At 43.9% G+C, this 26587-nt stretch overlaps 1 protein-coding gene across 3 annotated transcripts in view; it reads left to right on the top strand.

Moving 5' to 3' along the window:
- COL27A1 (collagen type XXVII alpha 1 chain) overlaps positions 1 to 26587 on the top strand; it is a 242942-nt gene that overhangs the window by 146647 nt on the left and 69708 nt on the right. For all 3 annotated transcript variants that reach the window (XM_072632427.1, XM_072632426.1, XM_072632425.1), the window contains exons 25-29: positions 398 to 451; positions 3451 to 3504; positions 4344 to 4397; positions 15483 to 15536; positions 26459 to 26512. In XM_072632427.1, the coding sequence (XP_072488528.1) occupies positions 398 to 451; positions 3451 to 3504; positions 4344 to 4397; positions 15483 to 15536; positions 26459 to 26512 (270 nt within the window). The remainder of the gene's footprint in view (positions 1 to 397; positions 452 to 3450; positions 3505 to 4343; positions 4398 to 15482; positions 15537 to 26458; positions 26513 to 26587) is intronic.

Raw genomic sequence — 26587 nt, 5'->3', positions numbered from 1 at the left:
TTATATTTTTATGTGGTCTGGGCAGCATTCAGGAGTGTTGAGTCCCTCAGGTTGCTGTGTTTGACACCTCTGTGTTAGAAGACTTTGCTGCCCTGGCCACCCGCCAAAACCCATCCCTGGGGTAGGCAGAGGGTGTGCAGCTCACAGAAACCCTGGCATTCCATCCTCCAGTTGGCTCAAAAAGTTGAACCAGCTGGAGCGAGGGAGGCTAGAGTGGGACAAACCCTCCTCTCTCCAGCAGTCCTGCTGTCCGCCAATAATTACTGTTCAGTAAACTAGAGACACTTGGAGAATTCAGCTAAGGGAAAAGAAAAAAAAACACAGCACCATTTTTTAAACAGCCCAACACATGCCCAAATTCACTTTATTTCCTTCTTAAAAAAAATGTTTCTCATAGGGCCTGATGGGATTTATCGGACTGGTTGGAGAGCCAGGAATCATCGGAGAGAAGGTAGGTTGTATTTTTAAAAATAAATAAAGGAGCCCTGCACATTTTGGGGGTGGGGGAAGGTGATGGAAGCTGCTGTTTTAGGAATTTAAAACCCTGTCTCAGTTTACTCTTAGCTCTGTTGTTCCTTGTCCAAGGACCTGAACAAGCTCTGTTGCCAGAAGTTGCAACTTGGCATTTGGGGGCTAGGGACTGAGCTGTCAAAGGACCATTGTCTGCTGTTCTCCATGGCTGCCTTGCATTTGTTTCCTGGCTTCCATTCCTTTTAGTGCATAACTATCCCTCCCTTCAGGACCACTTGGCTTCCCCTCCATATATCAGGTCTCTCTTTACTTTCTCTTACCTGCCCACTGTGATTTCTCAGGGCTATCCAGAACCCTGAGGGCTGGTTAATAGGACCAGAGTGGCACAGCCACATGGGCCTCAGTATGGACTCTTTAGATGTGTCCATCCATTTGACTACATAATAGTGCATTAGGTGATGGATTTGGGAAGTGATCCACATGTCTTGAGTGGATTTGCTTTTTCTCTGAAAATACTTTATTGAGTATAAAGCTAAAAGAGATGGCCATTTCCATTTCCTGATCCCTCAAGGAGAGAGAATTTTATTTCACTTTAGCCCACCAGAAATCTATTTGGGAATGTGATACATTGGTAATAATAATAACTAACATTTATGTAGCACTTACTACAAAACACTTTACAATTATTATAGCTCATCTGAGCCTCTCAATAACCTTGAGAGCTAGGTGCTGTTATTAACCCTATTTTACCGATGAAGAGACTAAAGCAAACAGGTTAAATGACATTACAGATTGTCACTCCCACCTCCCAACCCAATACACATAAAGTATATCTTATGTAGATACGGTATAGACACAACCTGGTTCTCCAGAGGTCACAACAGCCAGGGTAGTACCTGCTAAGCACAGAGCTTGGTTCTTGAGTAGATCTATCTTCTCTGTGGATTCAGGATGCTTCTCCATGGGCAGGGCCACTTCCAGAGAGGTACCCCTAATGTTAGAGATGACCATCCAAACAGAGGCTTAGCTAGACCCAGGGACAAAATCTTGGACCCCGAGTGAACGCTAAGATTGTAATGAACTTATTGAAAACAAGGTCAGTCTGTGAATGCCCCTTGTAGGCAGAGTCCACATCTTACACACCAACATCCCACCCTGCACAAGGCTCAGTCCAAAATAAATGTTCAGTGTAACTGCCCATTTGTTGAGCACCTGATCCATCGATCAACTCCTCAGAATCCAGTTCTTGTTCAGGCAACCAGGGAGTTGGGGTGTATTAGTAGAAGAGTGAAGGGATGGGAAGGGTGGGAAGGGAAGGAAATGCCTTCTGTTGACACATCGACATCTGTAGGTCCAACCTAGCCCAAGCCAAACTTAAACCAGAACCAAATGGTACCAAATAGGAATCAAAAGGAACAATATAATTAGCAGTTCCTTAATCAGAACCATCTCTGCTGAAGGAAAACCCTCACTTGTGTGTGGGAGGTGATTTCAGAGGGCTGGCCACCTGGAGATTCTGGCCCTGTCTAGGTTTACATGTTGTTCAGCAAACATTTTGGAGCCCCCGAAGGATGGTACCAGACTAAGCTTTTGGGGAGCTCTCAGAGAACTTGTCATCTAAGGCTACACAGATAACGACAGAAGGTAGATCGCAGTAAGGAGGGGCACAAACAATGCTTTGAGAATTCTGCAGAGGAGAGATTTTGCTGGCTGAAATAATCAAGGAAGACTCATGGAAGAGCTAGTATTGGAAGGTTGAGTAGGAGTTTAACAGGAAATGAAAGAGGAAACATTCCAGGCAAAGGGAATAGCTTGAATAAGGTATGAGACAGCATTTTCAGGAAAAAATGAGTAATAATAATGACAGGAGCTGAAGGGCTGAATGTATTCATATCATTTCATTTGATCTTTACAACAACCTTATGCTGTTAGTAGTTCAAGAATTATCATCCCCATTCTACAGATGAGGTGAAATTACCAGCCCGGAGTACCCCAGCAAGCACCTTATAGATCCAGCATTCAAAGTCAGGCCTTCGGAATACATATTAGGTGTCTTCCCTCTAGCCCACAGTTGTTTCCTGCTGGTTGGAGCACAGGGTATATAGAGACTGGATTTAGATTGTGAAGGGCCTTGGATGCAATCTTTATCCAGGCATGTTGAATGGTAAAGGGGAGGGAAGGCGTCAGAGGTTGTGTGAATAGATTGGGACTAGGGAATTTTGTTGTTCAAGGATTCCTAGACAAAGTGAAATGTTATATAAAAGAGGGAGATGGTGACATGGCAATGGGCAGGAAGGAAGAAGATTGTTCCATGCCATCAATGGGAACTTTATCCCACTAATCTCATCCCAATCCTGTATCTCAGTTGGGAATAGATACATCTGTGGCTGATGACTGATGCCAGACATGACTAGGTGATGTCCATATAGACAGGAGCGGTTAAACCCCAGGACAGCAGACATTCAGAAATATGGCAGTTCCCATAACAATCCTCGCTCTATATGCTAATGATAGTAATGATAACTAACATTTATATCACACTTTAAACACTTATTACACTTGATTCTCATATCAGCTCTGTGAGGTAGGTGCTATTAGTATCCTCGTTTTACAGATGAGGAAACTGGGGCTGAGAGAGGTTAAGTGACTTGCCCAGGGTTACACAATTTTTAAGTATTTGAGATGAACTCTGAGAATACCTTGTGTCCTTTAAGACTCAGCTTAAGTGTCACTTTCTAACCCCTAGCCTGCCTTCCCCTCCCCTCAAAATCACCCTTGCATTTATTTTGTGCTTAGATCATGTATAGTGAGATATTTGCAGGAAATACCAAAGGAATGTTCCTTGAGGGCAGAGACTATTTCCCTTTTGTTTTTGACCTTCCCAGCCTCGCAGAATGCCTGGTACATAAGAGGTGCTTAATAAATGCTTATTGATCACTTAATTCCCATGCACTCATTGATGTTTCTCCTTTACTGAAGGGTGGCCGAGGTGCAATGGGACCACCAGGTGCTCCTGGAGCCAAGGGGTCGATGGTAAGGAGTAAGTCTGCATTCCCTAACTCTATCTCCACTCTCTCTTTTCCTAAAGTGCAGGTCTGATCATGCCATTCCCCTTCTCTATGAACTCCAGTGGCTCCCTATTGCTGCTAATAGCAAATAGAAGTTTCTCTGTTTAGCTTTTAAAGCCCTTCATGACCTAGCCCTGACCCAGTTTTCTAGCCTTATTATTCATTACTCATTCCTACATTCTCAGCTCCAGCAAAGCTGGCCTTCCTATGGTTCTCACTCCATTGGTGGTCCTTGGTGGTCCCCCATGTTTGGTATTCTTTCTCACCTCACTTCTACCCCTTGGTTTCCTTCAGATTTCTGCTCAAACCTTGACCCTTTTCCTGGTCTTTCCCAGCTGCTAATGCTCTCACCTTCCAAATTTACCTCATACTGATTTTGTGAATAGTTTTTGTTTGCCTGTATATCACAGGTTATATCATCCAATAGAATGTAAGCTCCTTGAGGTCCAGGACTGCTTTGTTTTTGTTTTTGGCTCCCCCTGAGCTCCAGTCTGATATTTTCACCTACAAAGTAATTGCTGAATAAAGGCTTGTTGTTTCATCGATTGTCTCTGGCATGGTAGTTCTCCTTTCATCCCATTTCCTTCTCTTTGCCTTCTTCTCCTCATAGCTCAACTAGATGCTCCAAGATCCTTCCATTCATCCTTCCCATCATTAAGGAGGAGAGTGCTTAGGGTTCCCAAGGATCTGGCCTCTTGGTCCATGACCTTGATGCTCCCTTAGCTACAGATAGGGCAGGGCTTAAAGTAAGAAGTTGTATTTCTATGAGCTCATCACAATTATTCCCCCCACCCCTCTTTCTAGGGTCATCCTGGAACAGCAGGTGGAGTCGGAGATCCTGGAGACCCCGGGCCCCCAGTAAGTATTATCCCAAGAGTAATCCCTGAGCAAGGACTCACTTGGGAACACTGTCTCTCCAGTCAGAGGGCTTGAGGTCACATCCCACATTCTCTGATGTCTGCCACTTTATTTCCCTATCCTCAGCTTCCTAATCTGTACAGTGAAGGAGTTGAATTAAGGGATAAAGTTGGATGGATAGGTTTGGTCCAGATTATGGGAGACCTTGAAAGGCCAGATTGTATTTGGTACTAAAGCGAAAATGAAGTCACTGAAGATTTGAAATGAATTTTTAAAATAGGGAAGGGAAGGGTGAAGACTCACAGAACTGGTTAGAGAAACATCTTCCACCATTCACAGCAGAGATAGGAAATTGGGTGGAGATGCAGATTGTGTGTATATGTAGTTACACATACGTATGCATGGATGTATATTATGGATATATATAATTTTGCTTTTATGAATATCTTTCATTTTAACATTACATTCTTTTCATTTTCATTTCATTGGCCCCTCCCCTTTCCTCCCTAGTAAGCCATTCCTCGTAGCAAAACTTTAAATAGAAGACAGTTCAGCAAAACCAATTAAGTCTGACAGTGTATGTAATACACTTCCTCTTCAAAGAAAGTCCATTTTCGCCTCTCTCCTAGGACCAAGCTTAGCTATTATTAATTACAAAGTGTTCAATTTGTTCTTTCCATTTCCATTGTCATCACTGTGTGTAATTTTCCTGCTTTTCTCTGCGTCGTTTCACATCTTTCCTTCACTTATTGTGCTTTATTCTTTGTGTTTATCTCTTACAGCACTCATACCCCATGACATTCAAGTGCTGGAGTTTGTACACATACCCTTTTCTAAACAATAGCCACCTACTTTGTTTCTAGTTCTTTGCTATCACAAGAAGTCCTACTAGGAATATTTTGTCATCTTTCTTTCTGTCTTTGAACTTGTTGGGGTATATACTTAGCAGTGAGATCTCTGGGTCAAAGGGTATGGACATTTTATTTTTTAAACATAACTCTAAATTGCTTTTCAGATTGCTTGGAAACCTTCGACCTAGAAGCCACATGTGGCCTTCTAGGTCCTCAAGTGTGACCCTTAATCCAGTCAAAGGACTGCACTTGAGGATCTAGAGGGTCACATGTGGCCTTGAGGCCACAGGTTCCCACCTCTGGCTTGAACCAATTTATAGGTCCACCTATAGTATATGAGTATGCCTGTCTTCCCATATGAAACACAGATTTAGGAGGAAAGAAGACAGGTTTTGTTTTGGATTTGTGGAATTTGAAACATTAGAAGTACATTCAGGTGAAGGTGTCCAGTAAGCAGTTGGAGATGTGGGACTGAAAATCAAGGGAGAACATAGGGCTGAAGATACAGATCTGGGAGTCATTTCATAGTCATTGTTGAGTGTTCCCTCTCTTGAGTCCCATAATTAATCAATCTCTTCAATTTTTCCTCGCAGTCTCTGTCCCATGTAATTCATTTCTGTCACTAACACTCTGGTTCATGACATTATTACCACTTGTCTAATCTGGTTCAGTAGCCTCCTACCTAACTCATGAGATTGCTTTGAGCAAAGTGCTTTATAAACTGGAAAACATGATGTAAGTAAGCATGGTGGTAGTGGAGATGAAGCTGATGAGGAGAGCCCCACCCTGCCCCTTGCAAATTCCATGATCCACACTGATAGTTCTTCTCTATATGCTTGCATTGATCTTTGGCAAGGGACCCCAGTGCTCCCAGGACCAGATGTTGATTTGAGCTGGGTATCAGGAGGCCGAATCTGGCTAACTGGACTCCCATTGCTCGAGAATTGCTTAATGAAAAACAAGCATCTTGTCACTGCCATCTGCTGACAGTTCCACACATATTCTATCAATTATCTCTTTCCAGGCAGAAGGAATACCCTGTCCTTGATTTATGTGTATCTCCAAGGGGAAATCTCTCCTGTTGGATGAGAAGGGGCCAGTCCCAGCCAACAAATCAGATAAAAACTTTTCCCTATTCTGCAGGAATTGAGTAATAATAATTGTTATGGTAGTAGTTGCCATGGAAATAAGCCAGAAAAAAATAAGAGACTCAGTTATAGGGTAGAGAAAGGACAGAGAGGTAGTATGGTCCAGTCATAGAATGCTGGTTCAAAAATGGGAACCGAGTTCAAATCCTTATATTACTACTGGTCTACTGTGTGACTCAAACTCCCCCCACCTTTGCTTCCTCCCTGGTAAATTTATTCCTGCCTCCCAGGGGAAGACAGATATTCCAGAGAACTGGGGTTTTCACTATAGACAGCAAGATGCCACCCACCCACCCTTTTGACATAACCCATTCCCTCCTAGGGGTGATCCTGAGGGAGCCAGAGGGTAAGTGCCTTTCACATGATAATAAGTCACATTTCTACAGCCCTGTAAGGGTTACAGAGTGCTTTCCTCACCCTGTGCAGTAGGTCACATGAGCTTTTTTACCCCCCATTTTGCATAAGAGAAAACTGAGGCTCATGGGAGGTAAAAATGGTCACATTCTCATATAGCTAGTATCGAGGAAGATTTGAACTGAAGATTTCATTCTGGACGTTGAGTGTTCTTTTCAGTAGTTAAAGGAACCCAGGATCCTTAACTCTTAGTCTATATCTCAAGCCACAAGTTCCACCATCACCTTTCTGCCAGGGAACATCTACCCTACTGTATGCCATCTTTTGGGTGGAAGGGCTGAAGAGGCGATCAGGCTGCTTCTATCCTGCCAGTCAAATCACTTTTCAAGCAGGCAGCATGAAACACATTCTGTTTCTGCCTCAGGGAACCAGTCATGTGCCTAGGTCAGTCAGCACAGGCCGGGGCCAAATTGGGACTTATGGAGCCCCCAGCACAAAGGGGCTTTAAGGTTTCTGCCAGTAGGGCTGAGCTGCCTGTGCCAAGTGGCAAGGAGAAGAGACTGTTTCTAGCCTCCCCATGGGCACCCACAGAGCTGGCTGGATGCCTTGCTCTTCATCTTGGCCATATATACCCCTCCTCCCCCAACACTGGTCATACCTTTGCTGTAGTCACTCCTTGGCTACAGCTCAACTCCCTTGTGGCCTTCACCCTTCAAGGTGAGGCAGCTGATCAGTTTCAATGAAGAAGCATTTCCTTGGGTACTCATTGTGTATCTGGTCCTGTGCTAAATGCATGAAGACATGGTCCCTGCCCTCAAGGAACTTATCCCATCCAGTGGGGAGACAATACTAACACTATGGAATCAGGGATAAATTGTTTGGTTCAGATTCTGAATTCAGAGAAGGAAATTAATTAGATCAGGAAAGGTCAGAGCATTTAGAACTGGAAAAGAGAGATCATCCAGTCCAGGGATCCTTAACCTGGGGTTGGTGAACTTGTTTGTTTTTTTTTTTTTTTTGAACTTGTTTTTTTAAAAAATATTTTGATAATTGTGTTTCAATTATCAGTATGTTTTGTAATCCCATGTATTTTATGCTATGCATGTAAAACATTATCCTGAGAAAGGAGGGGGCTATAGCTTAACCAGATTGCCATAGGGATCAATGACACAAAACAGGTTACAGGAGTGTGCTGGTAAATGGTTAACCATTTACCTCATTGATTGGGGGGGGGGGGAAGAATATGTGCATGACACACTTCTAAATTTAATCTGCACTATTAAAATTTTTTCCTGCACTTCCTTAAATCTGGATAATCTGCAGAACAATACCTCAAACCTTATTTGGAGCACTTTCTGATTTTCCAGGTGTAAATTCTCATGCTGAAAATTTAGTAACCAGCTCTCTTAAGCCCATATGAGCTAGCTCCGGTCACCACACGTGTTAGTACAATCCCTCTATTTTATAAATGAGAAGACGATGGCTTGCAGAGGTGAAGCAATTTGCCTGGGAACATTTAAGCAATGAGTAAGAGAGCTGAGATTTAAACCTGGTGCTATAGTTCCAGGTTCAAATCTCTTTCTGCTGTACCAGAGGAGGGAGCTGAGCTGGGCTTTGATAGATAGATGGGACTCAGAGGATTCTGATTTCTCAGAATTCAGAGAGGAGAAAGGAGGTAGTTTTAAGCAAGAAAAACTAAAATGAACCAAGGAATATAAAGTTCCTCCTGGAGGATTCAATAGAATCCCTAGAGTTGTCAGTAGAATATAACCTCATTGAGGGCAGGAACTATATTATTTTTGTTTTTGTGTCACCAGCACCTGGCACATAGCACATAGTAAATGCTTGCTAGTTGATTGATTGATAAGCCTGGATGGGTGCAGATTAGCCTAGAATGCCCAGTAGAATAGTTCAGAGTTATAAACCAAAAGACACAAGACATTGGCAGACCAGATGAGAATTTGGAATGCAGGCAGAGGTCAGGAAGACAGACCCAGAGAGGAGGGCTGGTATTAAGCTCCATTGATTGTCTGGGTCTTTGCACCTACTTATCAAGAGAGTGCTGACCAATTGCCACAGTGGAAGGGCAGGGTCAGGCTGGAGGAAAGCTGCATGTGAACCAGAATCCACACCTGGTCCAGGAACTCAGGAAGCCAAGTCAGTCTTGACACTACAAATCAAGTTAGTCCAACCTTCTATCTCAGCAAGTTGACTGGGAATAGGGCCAGCTTGAGGAATTCAGTCAGAGGGAAGGGTCACCTTGGCAGCTGGAGATGCTGTCTCAGGATGGATTCCTGGGTCCCTTTCCAACTCCCGGGACAAGGCTCTTAGCCATTCTTTGAAAAAACCTCTTTTGTACTTTTATTTTTAAAAATATATTTATTAGTTATTTATTTTTAACATTCTTTTCTTTTTAAATTTGGAGTTCCAGAGTCTCTCCCTCCCTCTCACCCCTCCCCCCCAAAAAGACAAACAATATGGTATCAATTAAACATGTGAAATCATGCAAAAATTTCCATATTAGCTATATTGAAAAAAAAGTGATAAAAGTATTCTTCAATTTTCATTCAGAGTTTATCAGTTTTCCCTCTGGCAGTGGATGGCATTTTTTCATCATGAGCCCTTTGGAGCTGTCTGAGGTGACAGATCAGAGTAGCCAAGACTTTCACAGCTGATCATTATTACATTACTGTTGTCACCATGCACAGTGATCTCCTGGTTCTTCTCACTTCACTTAGCATCAGTTCATATAGGTCTTGCCATGTTTTTTTTCTGAAATTACCCCTCTCATAGTTTATTATAACACAATAGTAATCCATTATAATCAGATGTCACAACTTATTCAACGATTCACCAATTGATAGGCACCCCCTAAATTTGCAATTCTTTGCCCCCACAAAAAGAGCTACTATAAATATTTTTGTACAATTAGGTCCTTTTTCTTTGATTTCTTTGGGGTACAGACCTAGTAGTGGTTTGGTTGGACCAAAGGGTATGCACAATTTTATAGCCCTTTGGGTTCTGGATTGTTCTTCAGAATGGTTGGACCCGTTCACTACTCCACCAACAGTTCATTAATGTATCTATTTTCCCTCATCTCCTCCAGCATTTGTCATTTTTGATAGGTGTGAAGTGGTGACTCAGAGTTGTTTAATTTGTCTTTCTCTAATCAGTACTGATTTAGAGCATTTTTTCATATTCCTAATATAGCTTTGATTACTTCATCTGAAAATTGCCTGTCCGTCTCCTTTGACTATTTATCAATTGGGGAATGATTCTTATTTTTATAAGTTTTACTCAGTTCACTATATATTTGAGAATATATTTCTCTTTATCAGAGAAAGTTGCTGTAATTTTTTGATATTACTTCATTGTATGTGGTACTTTTTAGCAAAATGTAGTTTCCCTAATTATCTCTTTCAATTAAGTCTATTTTTGCTTTTGCTTTTGCTTTGTCTGAGATCATTACCGCTACCTCTGCCCTCTTCACTTCAATTGAAGCATAGTAGACTGCTCCAGCCCTTCGTTTCAACTTTGTGTGTCTTTCTGTTCCAAATGTGTCTCTTGTATACAACAAATTGTTGGATTCTGTTTTCCAATCCATTCTGCTATTCACTTCCATTCTATGGGCTAACTTATCCCATTCACATTCAGTTATGATCACTAACTGTGCATTTCCCTCCATCCTATTTTCCTCTCTCTCTCTCTCTCATCCCTTCTCAGAAGTCTGTTTTGCTTTTGACCATTGCCTCCCCCATCTGCCCTCCCCTTTATCATTCCCCCCTTATCTCCGTATTGGGTAAGATAGATTTCTATACCCAAATGAGTGTGTATATAGATTCTTCCTTCTTTGAACCAATTCTGATAAGAGAGAGGTTCAGGCACTGCCTGTCAACCCCTCCCTCTCATTTTCCCCTCCACTATAAAAGCTCTTCCTTGTGCACCTCCTTTATGTGAGAAAATTTGCTCCATTCTACTTCTCTCTTCCCCCTTCTCCCAGTGCATTCCTCTTTCTGTCCCCTACATTCTGTTTAGAGATCATCCCAACATAATTGATTCACACCAGTGCCTTCTGACTGTACAGACTCCTTCTAACTGCCCTAATAATGATGAAGTTCTTAGGAGTTACATGCATCCTCTTCCCATATAGGAATGTAAGCAATTTAACTCCATTGGGTCCTTGTGATTACTCTTTCCTGTATACCTTTTTATGTTTTTCTTAAGTCTTGTATTTGAAAGTCAAAATTTCTATTCAGCTCTGGTCTTTTTAGCAGGAATGCTTGGAAGTCATCTATTTTCATTTCATTTCATTAAATAACCATTTTCCCCACAAAAAATGATACTCAGTTTTGCTGAGTAGGTGATTTTTGGTTGTAATCCTAGCTCCTTTGTTTTCTGGAATATTCTCTTCCAAATCTTCTATTTCTTTAACATGGAAGCTTCTAAATCTTGTGTTATCCTGACTGTGGTGCCAGAAGATTGGAATTATTTCTTTCTGGCAGCTTGAAGCATTTTCTCTTTGACCTGGGAGCTCTTGAATTTGGTTACAATATCCCTGGCAGTTTTCATTTTGGGATCTCTTTCAGGAGGTGATTGGTGGATCCTTTCAAATTCTATTTTACCCTCTGGAAGATATCAGGGCTTTATAATTTCTTGATATATAATATCTTGGCCCTTTTTTTGATCATAGCTTTCAGGTAGTACAATAATTCCCAAATTATCTTCTCTTAATCTACTTTCTTTGTCAGTTGTTTTTCCAATGACTTTGTTTTATTATTTTTTGCAATCTCATGGAGTCATTAGCTTTCAGCTGCCCAATTCTACTCTTTAAGGAATTCTTTTCTTCAGTGAATTTTATTATTAGGCCAATTTTGTTTTTTAAGGTGATTATTTTCTTTAATATTTTTTGTATCACTTTTTACCACACAGTTAATTTTCTTGTATCACCTTTATTTCTTTTCCCAATTTTTCCTCTACCACTCTTATCTCATTCTTTAATTCTTCTAGGAATTCTTGCTGGTCTTGGGTCCAATAAGCAATTGTCTTTGGCTTTGCTTATAGCTGTTTTCACATTGCTGTCTTCTAAATTTATGTCTTGGCATTTCCTGCCACCATAGTAGCTTTTTATGATTGAGGTCCTTTTTTTTCTATTTGTTCATCTACCCAGCTTATTTCTTCACTTGAACTTTATGTTAAAGCTAGGCTGTGCTCACCTAGGGGGGTGGGAATGGGTAGGAAGACATTGTCCCAAGCTTCAATCTTTTTTTGTGCTACTGTTTTCAGAGCTAATTCTGGGTGTCTGCAGGTTTTCAGTGCTTTCAAGCTGATGTTATCCTGAGAGGTGTGGTGACTGCTCTCCTGGTCTTCTGTCCAGTGTTTACCTGGGAAAGTCTCTTACTCCTCTGCAGCTACAATTACTACTGCTCCTCCTGGCCCTGAAACTGTAACCAGCATTGCTACTCTCTTGTGACTAACCACAAGCTCTCCTCTCCACTATGGAACTGCAATCCAGAACTAAATATGGCAATAAAGTTACTAATCAGTGCCAGCTATACCCAGTGCCAACAAAGGGTCCCTTCTAATCTCTTTCTGACCAGTTATCCCACCCCCTTACCATCTCTGGACTGGGAGCTCCCAAAGCTGCTGCTGGTGCTGCTGTCATGACCTTCTTCAAAACTGGTACTCTACTGTGCTCCAGGCCTGAGCCCACCCCAGTGATACAGACGTCTCCTACAGACCTCCTAAGTTGTCTTAGGCTGGAAAAATGTCTCCCTCTGATCTTTTGTTGGCCCTGCTGCTCCAGAATTTTATTTGAGGTGTTAATTTAAAGTTGTTAGGAGGGGAATGTTGGGCAAGCCCAGTTGGGTCCCTACTCTACCATCTTGGCTCCCCCTCCCCACTTAACCCTTCTAATTCTCAGTCTTTCTAGCTATGTATTGGGCATCAGAGAGACTGGAAAGTCACAGGCCCCACAAAATGATGGGTGAATGAATTTTGAAGCACTTTGCTTAAGGAGGCATCATGCCTGAGCCTCAAGAATGAGACCTCAGGGATATGGGACCTGAGGGTCTGGGAGATCACCACGTGGAGATGAACTGCTCTCTTGCATGTGAAATCTGCAGCCTTATTAAGTCCAGCTGTGGCTCATTCTTCCCAGCTATGTGGATGCTGTAGCCAAATCCTAGCCTGTGTGCCTTTGAGGAGGCTCTAACCTGAGCTGTAATAATACTAGGAACTGGGAAGGGAACCTTTGGCTCCATCTGAGAAGGAGGCTCAGAAAGGGGAGGGAATAAGCCATGTCTTCCTTTCTATTGCCATCATCATTGATTGATTTCATTTTGAACTTTGTCTGAAAGCTGGACCCCAGGGCTCAGGGTAGGGTGGGACAGCTTCCTACCAACCACTTGCCCCTCAGAGCACCCAGGTAATGACACTTTTAGGGGCTGAGGGCATGTATTAAATAATATAGGATCATAGATCTAGATTTGAAATGAACTTCAGAAGCTATCTGGTCTAACCTCTCCTTATTGCAGATGAGGAAACTGAGGCCCAGGGAGGTAGTGATTTGTTCAGTGTCATACATGCAGTAGCCCCTGTAGTAGAAGCAGGGTTCTAATGTACTCTGACTTCAGATCAGAAATGAATTTGGGTTTAGGGTTATAGTCAGAGGCAAACTTAGGGTTACATCTTTATATTGAACCAAGCTGTCGTGTGTGCGTGTGTGTGTGTGTGTGTGATTATACAAAACTAACAAACAGTGTGACCTTAGGCCAGTCCCCTTTTCTGAGCCTGAATTTCATCATGTTTGAAATGAGGATGTAAAACTAAATCTCCAAGGGGACCTTTCTCCTCTGATTTAATTTCCCCAAGTGATTGATTATTGGATGAAAGGATAGAAGAGAAGAAGGGGAGGAAGAGAAAAGAGAGGAAGCAAGTGTGCCCACTGCCTCATTTCCTCCAGACCTGGAGCCCCATCTGTGTGACTGTGTGACTACACATACCACAGTGACTACTGTAAAGACCTGAGTGGAAGTATGAGTAACAGAACCCTTTTGGAGGCTTGGGAAGATTCCCCTGCACTCCCATCTCTCTGATTCCCAGACCGGGTGTGTTCATTTTATGAGCATAGAGAGTCTCTCTCCAGCTGCCAGCAGGGAAGCCACAGCCCCTCTCTGGTGTGTGGAAAAATAACTCCATCTGCTGCTCCCATCTTCACTCCTTCCTCGGTGCTCCCAGTGCCGAGGAAGAAGGCCATGCTGCCCAACATGAAGCAGACACCAGGCTGCTGATGGGGTCAAGGAGGGGCGGGTGGGGGTGGGGTGAAAACACAGGGCAAGCCCTGTTCTGTTAGCTTCCTTGTCTGGAGTAGATCTAGGGTAAGGAAACTAGTTTGGTCCAAAGAATCAACAGATCTGATTCCTGGATACCAGAGACAAGGCGACTGGACAAGTATCTGCCATTTTTATGGGGCTATCTACTAACCACAATACATGTCCAATTTGGAACTGGGAAATTCCAAAAGACAAGGTGAGAAGTAGGTCTGGAGTCAGCTCCTGGCTCAGCCTCTAATTTTAGGTGATGGTCTTGAGCAAAGCACTTTCTTTCTCTCAGTCTGTAAAGTGGAAATAATAATCCTTACTGGGCCTACATCATTGTAAGGAACAAATGAGATAAAGGATTTTTTAAAAAGTCATAGGAACGTAGATTTGGAATTGGACAGGACTTGAGAACTCATCAAAGTCAACTCCTTCATTTACATATGAGGAAGCTGAGACCCACAACATGCATTCATCGACTAGCCCGAGGTCACAGAGTAGTAAGTGACTGAGGAGGCATTTGAACCCAGGTCTCACTGACTGCAGGTCCAACACCTCTCCACCATTCTAGAGAGTGTGTAGTAAATGGTACCTAGGGTCACCATACATCCCCATGTGATTGATTATTGGATGAGAAAAAAGGGAGGGAAGTAGTCAATTGAGTGATATTGTCACCTGTTAACAAACTTCCAAAAATGGCTTAGACTGACCCCACTCTCTACTGACTGATTTACCTGGCTCAAACCGACCAGTAATTAGCAGCAGGTTGATGGTTACACCCAGCCTTTTGGGGATGAGTGCCGCTGATCCTGCCACAAACACCTGACATACTAGTTCACCCCATACCTCTGATTCCTTAAAGCTGAAGGTTATTGGGAAAATCCTTACCTACCTATACAAAGCAGATCATTTAATGAGTTGCTGTTTCCAAAGGATATTCTGAATCTGATGGTCAGTTAGAGGAGACAGGCACATGTCATCACTGGGCCCATGTGCTTATTTTTTCAGGATTTCGAGGGCCTGCCAGAGAATACAAGTTTATTGGCATCCACTTAGCTGTGTTGTGTAATGGTTAGAGAGCCTGCATGGAAACAAAGAGGTCATTTGGTCAGCTCTCACCTCTGATACATACTGACCCTGGGCAAGGCACTTGACCTCTTGCCTCAAGCAATCCCTAAAACTCCAAGCTGCAGAGCTGGTGATGATCTACCCTGGGAGAGCTGGTTTCCTCAATGTAAAGTTTACTATACCAAGGAAATTTCAGATCTAGACCCAAAAATCCAAATGGGGTATCCAGTCCTCTATGGCTTTCAGCACTATTTCTCTTTCTCTGGGAGACATAGTGCTGGTCCCCAGTATCCTTCTACCTCCACCCAAAGAGGACACTTTTCTGACTTCATGGTTTTCTCACTGCAGGGACCTCCTGGAACTCGTGGGCCACAGGGGATACGAGGAGCCAAAGGACGTCGGGTAAGCTCCCTCAGAGGTCTTTAGAGGCTGGATCATCTGCTGGGTTAGGAGACCCAGGGAGGCTGTGTTAAATGGGTGGGACAATGAGGAAAGGAAAGGAGAAGGCAGACAACAGATACCAATCCTGACAACCTCCAGGATCTTTGCAAAGTGACTTCTCTTCATCTGAGCTTTCTAGACAACTCCTTTTACATTCCTTTGAGGATCACTCCATCTGCCCTGCCCTGCCCTCCCCCACTGCCACGCATGGGAAGGAAAGGGGTCAGCATGCCCTTTGGTCCAGTAAACATCTTTGCCTATGTGGCCAGATGCAGAGGCCAAACCCAGGTCTGTGTGCAGTACTGAGCTCAGAAATGCCCATTTTTCTTTTCCTTCTGCACTTTGGAAAACTAGCCTGTCCAGCCAGCTGTGTACAGATGTACTCTTTGGCTTCTGTCTACTATCCTTTGCATTCTCACGTCCCCATTCAGCAGCATCACCCTGGTGTAGGGAAAGTAAGGGAGATGAGATATCAGGGTATGGCCTAGCAAATACTGAAATCGGCAGTATTAAACATATCCGTTTAAGCTTTCCTGTAAAAAGGCCTCTTTTCAAAACCCTGCGATGGGTGATAGAAGGGTTAGGAATTATTTTTTCTTTTTCCAATGCCCTTTTCCCTTCAGATGGATTTTAAGTGGATTTGGCTTTTTCCAAAACCAGATGGTCTGATAAGCCTGTTGGGCTTCAGGGAGATTAGGAGACATTCCTCAGACCCAGGCACGAGCTCCTAACTATACTTAGTGTCACAGGACTCTGTAGGGGGATTCAGTCCTTGTGTTGAGGAAGCCCCTACATGAGCCTAATGCTTCCCTCCCATCCCTCACTATGTGCCGAGAACTCTCAGCTACCCCAGATATTTGCAGCATCTCAGGCTGGGGACCTAGGGCTTGTTTCTCCAGCCCTTCTGACAACTGCTTCTGTTCCCCCTTTCTTCCCCTTCCTAGAGAGACATACATTCATTTGAAAGCTTGATTCTGCAGCTTTGGCCTGTATTTCCTCTACAGATGTCAAACCCAAGAGCTCCCCAGGTCCTAGCCCCTTCCACCCTCCCCTTTAGCAAGCTCGCCCTACTCTTTTCCCAACACTGAGTATAAAAATGCATCTTCTACTTGAGGAAACCCAGGCCCCAACCACATCAAAGTCCCCCAAGCTGAGTATTTTAGGAGGCATCCAGAACCTGCAGAGTCAGGCCTTACTGGAGCTGTGTATTGTACCAGCAAGATGCTCAGAGGGTTTGGGATCCAGTCTTTTAAGTCTTTAAGTCATATGTCCCCATATATAGAATATAGAAATATGAATATAGAAATAACCTCATAATTTACTGTCCCTACCCCCCTTTCTGTAGAAAGTGGTAATAATACTAGACCAAGAGTTAGGAGTCCTGGGTTCTAACCCCAGTTCTTCCACATACTCATTGCAAGACCATGGACAAGTTGTTTGCCACATTCTCTGTGCCTTAATTTTCTCTACTGTAAAATGGGTCTTAGACTAGGCAACCTTCCAGTTCCCTTCTAGCTCTGCCAGGCTGGGAGGCAAACCTCAATAATGTGGGTGACACAGGCTTTTGGATTTGTGTAATGTTGTTGCCCTTCCAAAGGAAAAATTGGAGCTGAGGAGAGTTAGTCAATTTATGGAATGGGGAGTGTGTAAGGAATGGAGTTCTCTTAATCAGTAAGAAAAAAACATCTGGATTTGGAGTCAGAGGGTGTAAGTTAGAATCTTTGCTCTACTGTGTACTGAGCCTCTCTTTCCTCATCTGTAAAAGCCTGAACCTCCTCACAGTGCAGACAGATCTTTGGGGTCCCTCCAGCTCCCCAGCCCCAGCCTTGAGAACTCCCAGGTTCACGTTAAGTTTAGAGACACCAGGCGTGGAGGATGAATGGTCTGAGAAGAGACCCTGAGAGGTAATTGGACGGAGTTGTCATTCACAGTGGGTTTCCAGTACAATCTTAATCAGGTCTGGAATGGAAACATTCATGAGATGGAGAGTGTTCATTCCAGGCAAGCCAGACTCCCAGGCCCATCTTCCAGGACTTAATGAAAAACATCTCACTTGGGTGGGGGGCGGGGGGCAGATATGAAAGCATTGTCATATGGCTTTGATTGTAACCAGTCGCCACAACCTGGAGGGCTGATGAAGTCTGCGCTGTATTAGTTTGGGAGTGGGGGTGGCAGAGGGAATGTGTAGTTGAAAATTTAAATTAGCAGCCAGTCACAGTTTGGTTCAAGCCTCTTGTTTTGGGCCATGTTTATGCTTCTGTCCCTGACCCCACATCCAGGGCCATCCCTAGAGAGGCTTGTAGCTCAGAGATCATACTTTATCTGACCACTCCTGCCCCAATCCCCTTAAACATGTGGATCCAGGTGAAATCTGGTTAAAATGAACTTTAGAGATGCCTTGGAGGGAGAAAGAACAGAACTGAGATTTAGCATGGAGCCCCACAAGCTATCTCCCATACATCAACTTCACTTCTTTTTCACATCAGCTGAAGGGGCCAAATCCTTTTTCTCACTTTCTTCTTCAAAGCATGGGGCCTGGGAGTGTTGCTCTGATTTTCCATCTTATTTTAGACTCAACTTCCTGCTCTAAGGTCTCAGAGTGGGATTGGAACTCATAGGTTTGCCTCTTTCCAAATCTCTCTGGTCATCTCAGGGGAGGGCAGAATCACTACCTTCAGAGAAGGACATGGGATCATAGAATCCAGTGAGTGGTGAGGACCCCATGGTTGGCCCTCTGTTAACTCTAAGACTTGTTTATACTGTAAGTCTTGGCTCTTCTCAACTTTAAGAGATGTTGGATGAGAGCTTTCCTAGAAGGGTCAGAAGAGAATCCTTAGTCCCTGCTAATTAGGAGGGTGCCAATCCTTTACCATTTGTAGGTAAAAAAAAAATACCCATTAAAAATATATAAAATCACTCCTTCTCCTCCTAACTAAAACCAAAACTCAGTTAGGGTCCTAGACTTCTTTCTCACCTCCCTATAATCATAGGCATGATTCCATCAATAACTTTCTCAGTCCTATGGAAGGAAATTGAATTACTGTATTCATGCATGGTCCTTGGAATCTTAAAGGGATATTGAGCTAGGGAAGAAGGCATTTTCCTTGGCTATCCAGTCACCCACTCCCTGGGCAGAGGACCACCTGTCTTGGAAAGTGACCTTCAAGTCAGTATCTCAGGAATGTTTAGACCAGAGGCTCTTAACCCTTTGTGTGTCATGGCAGTCTTTGGCAGTTTGTTTAAGCCTATGTGCCCTTTCTCAGAATAATGTATTTAAATAATTAAAGGAAATGCTAAATTTCAGTTAGAGGTTAATGAAAATAAAGATGTAATTTTTTTTCTGTCTAAGTTCATGGAACCCCTGATATCTGTTCATGGGCCCATTGGGGGGTCCATGGACCCAAGGTTGAGAAGCCCTGGTTTAGACAGTCTGGCTGGTCCAATGAGGCTATAAGATCTTTGACTTCATCCTCCCTTCATTCTAGGAAGGACTCAAAAAAATCATAAATTTAACTTCTAAGCCTTCATGAGCTATGCAATTGGGCCATTTACCAGACCACTCTGAAACTCAGCTTTCCCCCTGCTAACGGAGGACAACTCCTACCCCTCCTTTCCTGGTGAGATCACATCCCAGTGCTTTATGACTGTGTGGTGGATGGGTATATCACCAATGGAGCATGATGGATCCAGCTCTTTGGCTAGCCTGCCTTGGAACCAATAGTCAGGCTATCCCCCTGCTATATTCATCCTTAGCTTTGTCTTGCCCACGGACTGCCTGGCCCCATGCCTCCTCCTTTGTCTGACTCCCTTGTTGCTTTTGACTAAACAGGGAAGGGCGAGTTTTGTTCTTGCACTCTTGGCTCAGAGAACTGAGTTCTTTGGCAGTATGGTGTCAACCTCTGGCAGGAGTCTATAGGAATGTCAGCTGTACCCTTCTGGGTCAAACTGATGGTCTGTCCAGCTCAAGACTCTTTCTGATGGGACACCTTGGCAAATTAGCTATTTGGCATAGTGGATTGAGATGAATGAGGGTACTCTAGACTACAAACTCCCCAGGATAATGTTTAGGGCACTGGGCTTGTAGCCAAGACCTGGATTCAAATTCCACCTCAGATACTTGCTAATAGTGTGACCCTGGGCAAGCCATGTAAGCCTCAATTTCCCCAATCTGTAAAATGGAGATGAGAGTAACATCTACTTTAGGGGTTGTTGTGAGGATCAAATGAGATGACATATAAAAAACGTTTAAAGCTGTAAGTGCTAACCATTTTCATTATCGTGGCTGAGTGTGGGACACATCTTCTCTACCTAAGGAAGTTAGTGATGTTTCCTTCACAAGGAACAGATAATGTTAGTGCCAGAAAGGACCACCAACAACATTTAATTCAACTTTTTTATTCTATAGATGAAGAAACTGAGACCCAGAGAAAGAAAGGGATATGCCCAAGGCCACATGGCTAGTTAGGAGTGGAGCTGGACTTCCAGTTTCCTGAATCCTACTCAAGCATTCTTTCTGTCACATCATTCCTATCTGATATCCTGAGACTGGGTCTTTCTTCTACTGATGAAGATGAATTTTTAAAAGCAAGTTTCTTTCAGTCACACTCTCCTGGTATCAGATACATTTAAAAACCTGGTCCTTCATTCAGACTTTTAACACACTGATTTTTCTTGATCCAATGTTTGACTGGGTTCTAGGACTGGGGCCTAACTAGGGTCATAAGATTTTGATCTGGAAAGGATCTGAGAGGATCCCATCCAGCCCTTTCACCCCACAGATGAGGAAACTGAATAAAGAAAAAGGAAATGGGGTATCTATGGTAATACCAATAGGAATTGTCAAAACTGTAATTTGAATGCATCAGACCACCTAGGCCAACCCATACCTGTCCTGGATTCCTTGACAAGTGATTATTCAGCCTGTGGTTGAATACTTTCAGTAATGGGGAGCCTATTCCGTTCCAAGATAGTTCTAATGGTTCGGAATTAGAAAGCTCTAATTGTTAGGGAGTTTTTCCTTATGTTGAACATGTGTTCTTTTCTGCAGCTTTCCCTCAGTAGTCCCCTGGGGCTAAGCAGACAATATTAATTGTTTTAGTACATAGCTCCTCAAATGTTTGCTTCCTTCTCCCACCCTTAAGACTCCTTTTCTCTAATCCGTATTCCCTAAGTGTTTCCTCTGGGCCCAGCTTGGCACTGTGAAGGATACAGAAGAATAAGATAAAGCCCCTGCCCTCAGGGTGTTGTAGTCTTGTTGGGCAAGCCAGACCAATACATGCAAAGCAATTAGCAGACCTTCTACTAGGCTGAATGTAATTAAGTACTGAACTGTATAGTATATACTAGATTTTTAACAGTGCTGAAAAGTTGATTTTGTTTTAAGTTCAGGACCTTACATTTATTCCTGTCAAACTTCATAATTCTCCAACCAGCCTCATCTCCAATCTCTACCAGAGAGCTTTAAAACAGCTGATGTTGGCTAGACAGCATCCTTTCAGCGGGTTAGGGAAAAGATCAGGCTTGGTAACAGGAGCTTTCTTGTCTTTTCTGCCGGCTCCTTGAAGGACAAGCTCCATTTGCCAGCTCCCTCCCAGTCCCCATCCCCAGTATCCTTGGCCCACAGAGAGCCACTAGGAATACAAATGTCACACTGTTCTTCATGTAGAGGAACTCAGCAGGAGAACCAGGAAGGAAGGGAGACCTCGGTCAGGTCAGCCTGCACAGAGTCCTGGAGGAGGGGGTGCCTTCTGCCCTTCCTCTTGCAATAGGGGCTTCTGGATTTTTCAGTCTTGGACCCAGGACCCTGGAGTGTCAAATCAAAGTCTTCAAGTTGGGAAAGCCCTTAGAGACTGCCTAGTCCAACCCTCCTCTGAAGAATATGTGTCTCCCACTCCATCCCTGACAAGTGGTCATCTGGTCTTTGCTCATGCATCTCCACTGATGGAAACCTGATGCTTTACAAGGCACTCTATTCTATTTCCAAAAGTGTAGAAATCTTTTCCCTATATTAAGTGAAAAAACTACCTTTCTATGGCTTCTATCCATTGTTTTCAATTTAATCTTCTGGAATAAGACAGAATAAGTGGAATAAGCCCCAATCCTCTTCCAGAGGACAGCGCCTAAAATATTTGTATACAGTGATCGTATTCTCAGCCCCCCACCCATCTCGGAATCAAGAAGACTTGAATTCACATTCTACCTCAGCCATACACTAGCCGTTTGATCCTAGGTGTGTCGCTTAACCTCTGTAGGCCTCTGTTTCCTCATCTGTAAAATGAGGGAGTTGTACTTGATGACCTCTCAGAATCCCGACAGCTTTAAATCTATAATTGTTCCTCATGACATGTGGTTCCAAGTATGCTTTTTGTGAGAGATTCCAGTTGCTAAGTGTCTTGCATAAAATGTGTTGCTCAGGCATGGGGGTGTTGAATGTAGCCTCCCAGATGTGGTGTGACCAGCAAAGAGTACACAAAGGACTGTCACTCTCCTATGCTTCTCTTCTAGCACATCGGGCAGCTAGCTGTGTGGCATGGTGGATAGAGTGCTGAACCTGTAGTCAGGAAGATGGAGTTCAAATCTGGCCTCAGATACTGACTCTCTGTGTGACCTTGAGCAAGTCACTTAATTTCTGCTTGCCTCAGTTTCCTCATCTGTAAACTGGAAATGATAATAGTACGTACTTCCCAGGGTTGTTGTGAGGATCAAATGAGATAGTAATTGTAGGGAGCTATGTAAATGATAACTATTGTGATTATTATGAAGTCTAATATCCCATTAGCCTCTTCAGCAGTCACATTACACTCTTGCCTCCAGTTGGGATCAATTATATTTTAGAAGATTCTTCAGAATGAAACTCTTGGCCACAGTTCTGAGGATCATGTGCAGATGGGAGGGGGGACCTGAAAAGAGTCTCCAATTACCTCTGACCTTCATATAGCTTTTAGAAAACTGTTTAATTCCACATCTATTGCCTTATTCCTAGAAAGAGTTCATTGTCACCATACCTGGAAGCCTGAGAAGGCTACTAGCCAATGGAGATGCCTTCCTCAAGTCAGATCCAGCAGATTACTGGGTCACTAGGTCAAGTGTGGAGACACTGGGAGAGTCCATTTACCCCATAGCCCTGTGGGTCACTTCCCTCCTTCTCAAATGCGTGGCAATCAGTCAGTCAGCATCTATTAAGAGCCTACACTTGATGAGGCACAAGAGATGCAAATACAAAAATGATCTGGCCCTTGCCTTCAAGCAGCTTAGTTTCTACTGTGGGTGGCCGAGAGTAACCATAGAGTCCCAGGTATGTAAATACAAGATCTATACCTAATCAATATGTGATGATTTTCAGTTTGTTTTTGGTGGGAGACTAATAACTAGGAAAATAAGGAAGGGCTTCTTCATGACATCGTAGATTGTAGAATCGTAGATCTAAAGCAGGAAGGAACCTCGGAGGTCATCTGGTACAATCCTCTCATTTTACAGGTGAGAAAATTGTGAGAGAAGTGATTTGTTAAAGGTCATAGAGGTTGTAAGTTGCAGAGCTGACTTTTGAATTCTGGTCCCAAGATTCTAATTACAACACTCTTTCCACTGCCATGTTGCCTGCCACAGCGCCTCTTGAAGGGGGCAGCAATTGAACTGTCTTGAGGGGAGTGAGGGGTTCCAAGAGGTGAGTAGGAGGAGCATTCTGGATACAGGGAAATGCTTGTACAGAGCCACAGAGATGGAAGATGGAATATTTGAGATGGGGAACCGCAAGTCGGCAAATTTGACAGGAGCATCGAGTGCATGAGGGGGAGTGAGGTGTGGGCAGCCTGGAAAGGTCTGAAAGGCTTCAAATGTCAAACTGAGGAGATTGTTTTTGATTCTAGAAGTTAATTCTGGAAGTAGTAGAAAGTTATGTCTGTAGCTTCTTGAGCAGGAAAGTGACATGGTCAGAGAGCATCAACTAATGGGGATAAAATTTGGAACTCAAAATCTTGTGGAAATGAATGTTGAAAACTAAAAATAAATAAATTTAAATATTAAAAAATAAAATAAATAAATGATAACCTAAAAAAAAGGAGCATCAACTTAGCTATTAGGTGAAGAAATATGGATGGGAAAGGGGAGAGATGTTGAGGCAGGGATACCAGGTAGGAGGTAATTGCAATAGAAGAGAGATGAAGAACTGAACTAGGGTGTGGTTAGAGGAATGGAGAAGAGGGGATATATTTGAGAGATATCAGAAGGCAGAGTTGATAAGACTTGGCACTTGATTGGATATGAGGGTAGCGGGGAGGAGAGTGAAGAGTCAAAGATAGAGAAACGGGGTGACTGGAAGAATTGTGGTACCCTCAACAGAAAGAAAAATATTTGGAAGAACAACCTTTCTTCTTTCATCATCCAGAGAGCCAGACCTCAGTTTCTTAGGGGACACTAGAGCAAATAGGAGAGACTAATCACTACGGTAGAGCCAAGTCCTTCTTTCCCTGAAGAGTGTATTCTGGGATCCCAGCCAAGAGTTAAAGGAAGTCTATCACTGTGCCTCTGATAAACTCAGATTTTTCTCCATTGGGCTCAGTGTCAATCAATCCCTTCTTTTCTATTTGCTCCCAAGGGACATTCCCCCACCCCCACTTTTCTTCCCTCAAATGTTTGTTGTTCTTCCTGGGATGGGAAGCATGTGGCTGCAGCTGTTTTGACTTACAAGTCAAAGAACTGGTCCAGAGAAGAAGAGAATGGGGAGGTGGAGATGGCCCAAAGGATCCCCCTCTAGCCCTGCTGCCTCCTCTCACCGTTCTTATCTTCAGAACTGACAGCTTGGATCTTTCAGCCTACTCCCAGCCACCCCAGGCTCCTCACTCTTGGTTTCTACAGGGAGGGGTTCCCAAGAGCATCCACCCCTCAGACCTCCCCCACCCTCCATCCATTGGTTCTTTCGGTAGCCCCAGCGGGAGACTGTCTCCTGGTTCTGTTGCTTCTATGTTGGCCTCTTTCCCATTCACTTCTGATCTGTCAGCATGACCAGATGGAGGCCCCATGCAGATCAACTCTTCATTTCGTTTTGGGGGGTTGGGGACATTCCCCATTGCCTAACTCCGCTTCCCAGGGCCTTCAGTGAAATGTGGTTTGTTCTAGGATCAGTGCAGTGACTGGATTGGAGTTTCTATCCATTTCCCATTCCTCCCTCCCTGTGTTTCCCCAAACTCCAATGAATAAACCATCAGTCACTCATTTTTTGACGATTTACCTAGGGGCCTGATTCCTAACTAGCCTGTGTTATTGCCTTAATCCCAAGATATTTTCACCATCTCTGTAGGCAGCTGGAGAAGTCATAAGATCATGAAATTCAGAGCAGAAAGGAATATTAGAGATTATCGAAAACAACCCCTTCCTTAGACAGATTGAGACCATGTGTAACTTGGCCCAGGTTGTACAAGTCATTAACAGTGCTGGGATTAGAACCCAGGTTTCCTCCTGCTCCTCATCCAGTGGTCTTTGCACTCCTTTTACCCTGCCTTGCCTCTGCCCATCTGTGTCTGACTCTAATGCCAGGTGTCCAGACAGATCACCTCTCCCATGAGCCTCCACAGAGACTGCTTTTTCTACTGTTTTGGCGTTTGAGTTTTTTTGTTTGTTTGTTATAAACCTGTGCCTGGCCTCCCATCTCTTTACCCCCAACCACAAAAGGGTACATGTGCACTTCTGTTCCTCTTATGCTATCTGGTATCTCTTCTACAACCATCTGCTGTTAAGAGGGCTAGGGGTCCTAGGCAGATGGTCACTGTTCCTCTGCCAGAGTGGCAAGGGGAATGAAAGTATTACTCCCCTAGCAGGAACTGGATTGGGCTTAGTGGGACTGCAGTAAGAAGGCTGAGGGCAATCAGCAAAGTCAGGCATAGGCGGGAGGGGGATTCTACAGCTGCCACCACCATTCCAGCCTCCATCCCCTCTTGCCTAGACTATTGCAATAGCTTCCTAATGTCTCTCTGTGCCCCAAGTCTCTCCCTTCCTCAGTTCATCCTCTATGCAAATACCAAGCTGATTTTTCTAAAGTATAGGTATAACCATATCACCTCTCTCTCTCTCTCTCTCTCTCTCTCTCTCTCTCTCTCTCTCTCTCTCTCTCTCTCTCTCTCTCTCTCTCTCTCTCTCTCACACACACACACACACACACACACACACACACACACACACACACACACACACACACACACAACCTCAAGCAGCTCCAGCAGCTCCCAGTTACCTCCAGGATCAATTATAAACAATCTATTTGTCATTTAAAGTCCTTCACAAGCTGGCCCTAACTTTCCTTTCCTCTTTTCCAGTCTTTTTATTTCTGACTCCCCTCTACAAACTCAACATATAGCTACACTGGCCAATTTTCAGCTCTTCAAACATGATATCCCGTCTCCCAGGAACCTCTCTTCCTTTGCATTGGTTGCTCTCCATACGTTGAATGCTCTGCCCCCTGAGCTTCATCCCCTCGCTTCCCTGCTTTCAAGATTCAGCTGCAAACCCATCTTCTTCAGGAGACCTTTCCTGATCCCCACAACTGCTCCTACCTTTCCCTTTGAGATGGTCCTACATCTACTCTGTACATATCTGAATGTACCCAGATAATTACAAATCATTTCCCCTCTAGAATGTACACTGAAAGAGGGAACTGTTGTGTGTCTTTGCAGAGAAGGCCAGAGAGCTGGCCCCATGCTTGTTCTGGGAAAAGCCATGGAGTGGGAGTTGGAGGGAATAGGGAAAGTATGGGCTGGAAGGGAGTGGAGGGGCCAGGTTGTGGGTTGGGGTGGAAGCTGGGGGCGGGCAGCACTGTTCTGGTCCTCCCCCTGTTTATGGCCCAAGGGAGACCCCTACTGTTCACACCGCTCTTCTGACTGTCCTCTCTTCAGGGGCCCCGAGGACCAGATGGACCAGCAGGGGAGCCAGGGTCACAAGGTGTCAAGGTATGTGTCCTTCCCAAAGTGCATGCTTCCCGACCCAGAGATAGACCATCCCTCCTTCCTGGATGGATTCAGAGG

The sequence above is a fragment of the Notamacropus eugenii genome, chromosome 1 (assembly GCF_028372415.1).
Source record: "Notamacropus eugenii isolate mMacEug1 chromosome 1, mMacEug1.pri_v2, whole genome shotgun sequence".
NCBI classification, from domain to species: domain Eukaryota; kingdom Metazoa; phylum Chordata; class Mammalia; order Diprotodontia; family Macropodidae; genus Notamacropus; species Notamacropus eugenii.
Note: the sequence above shows the minus strand (reverse complement) of the source record. Positions and strands in the feature narration are given on the sequence as shown.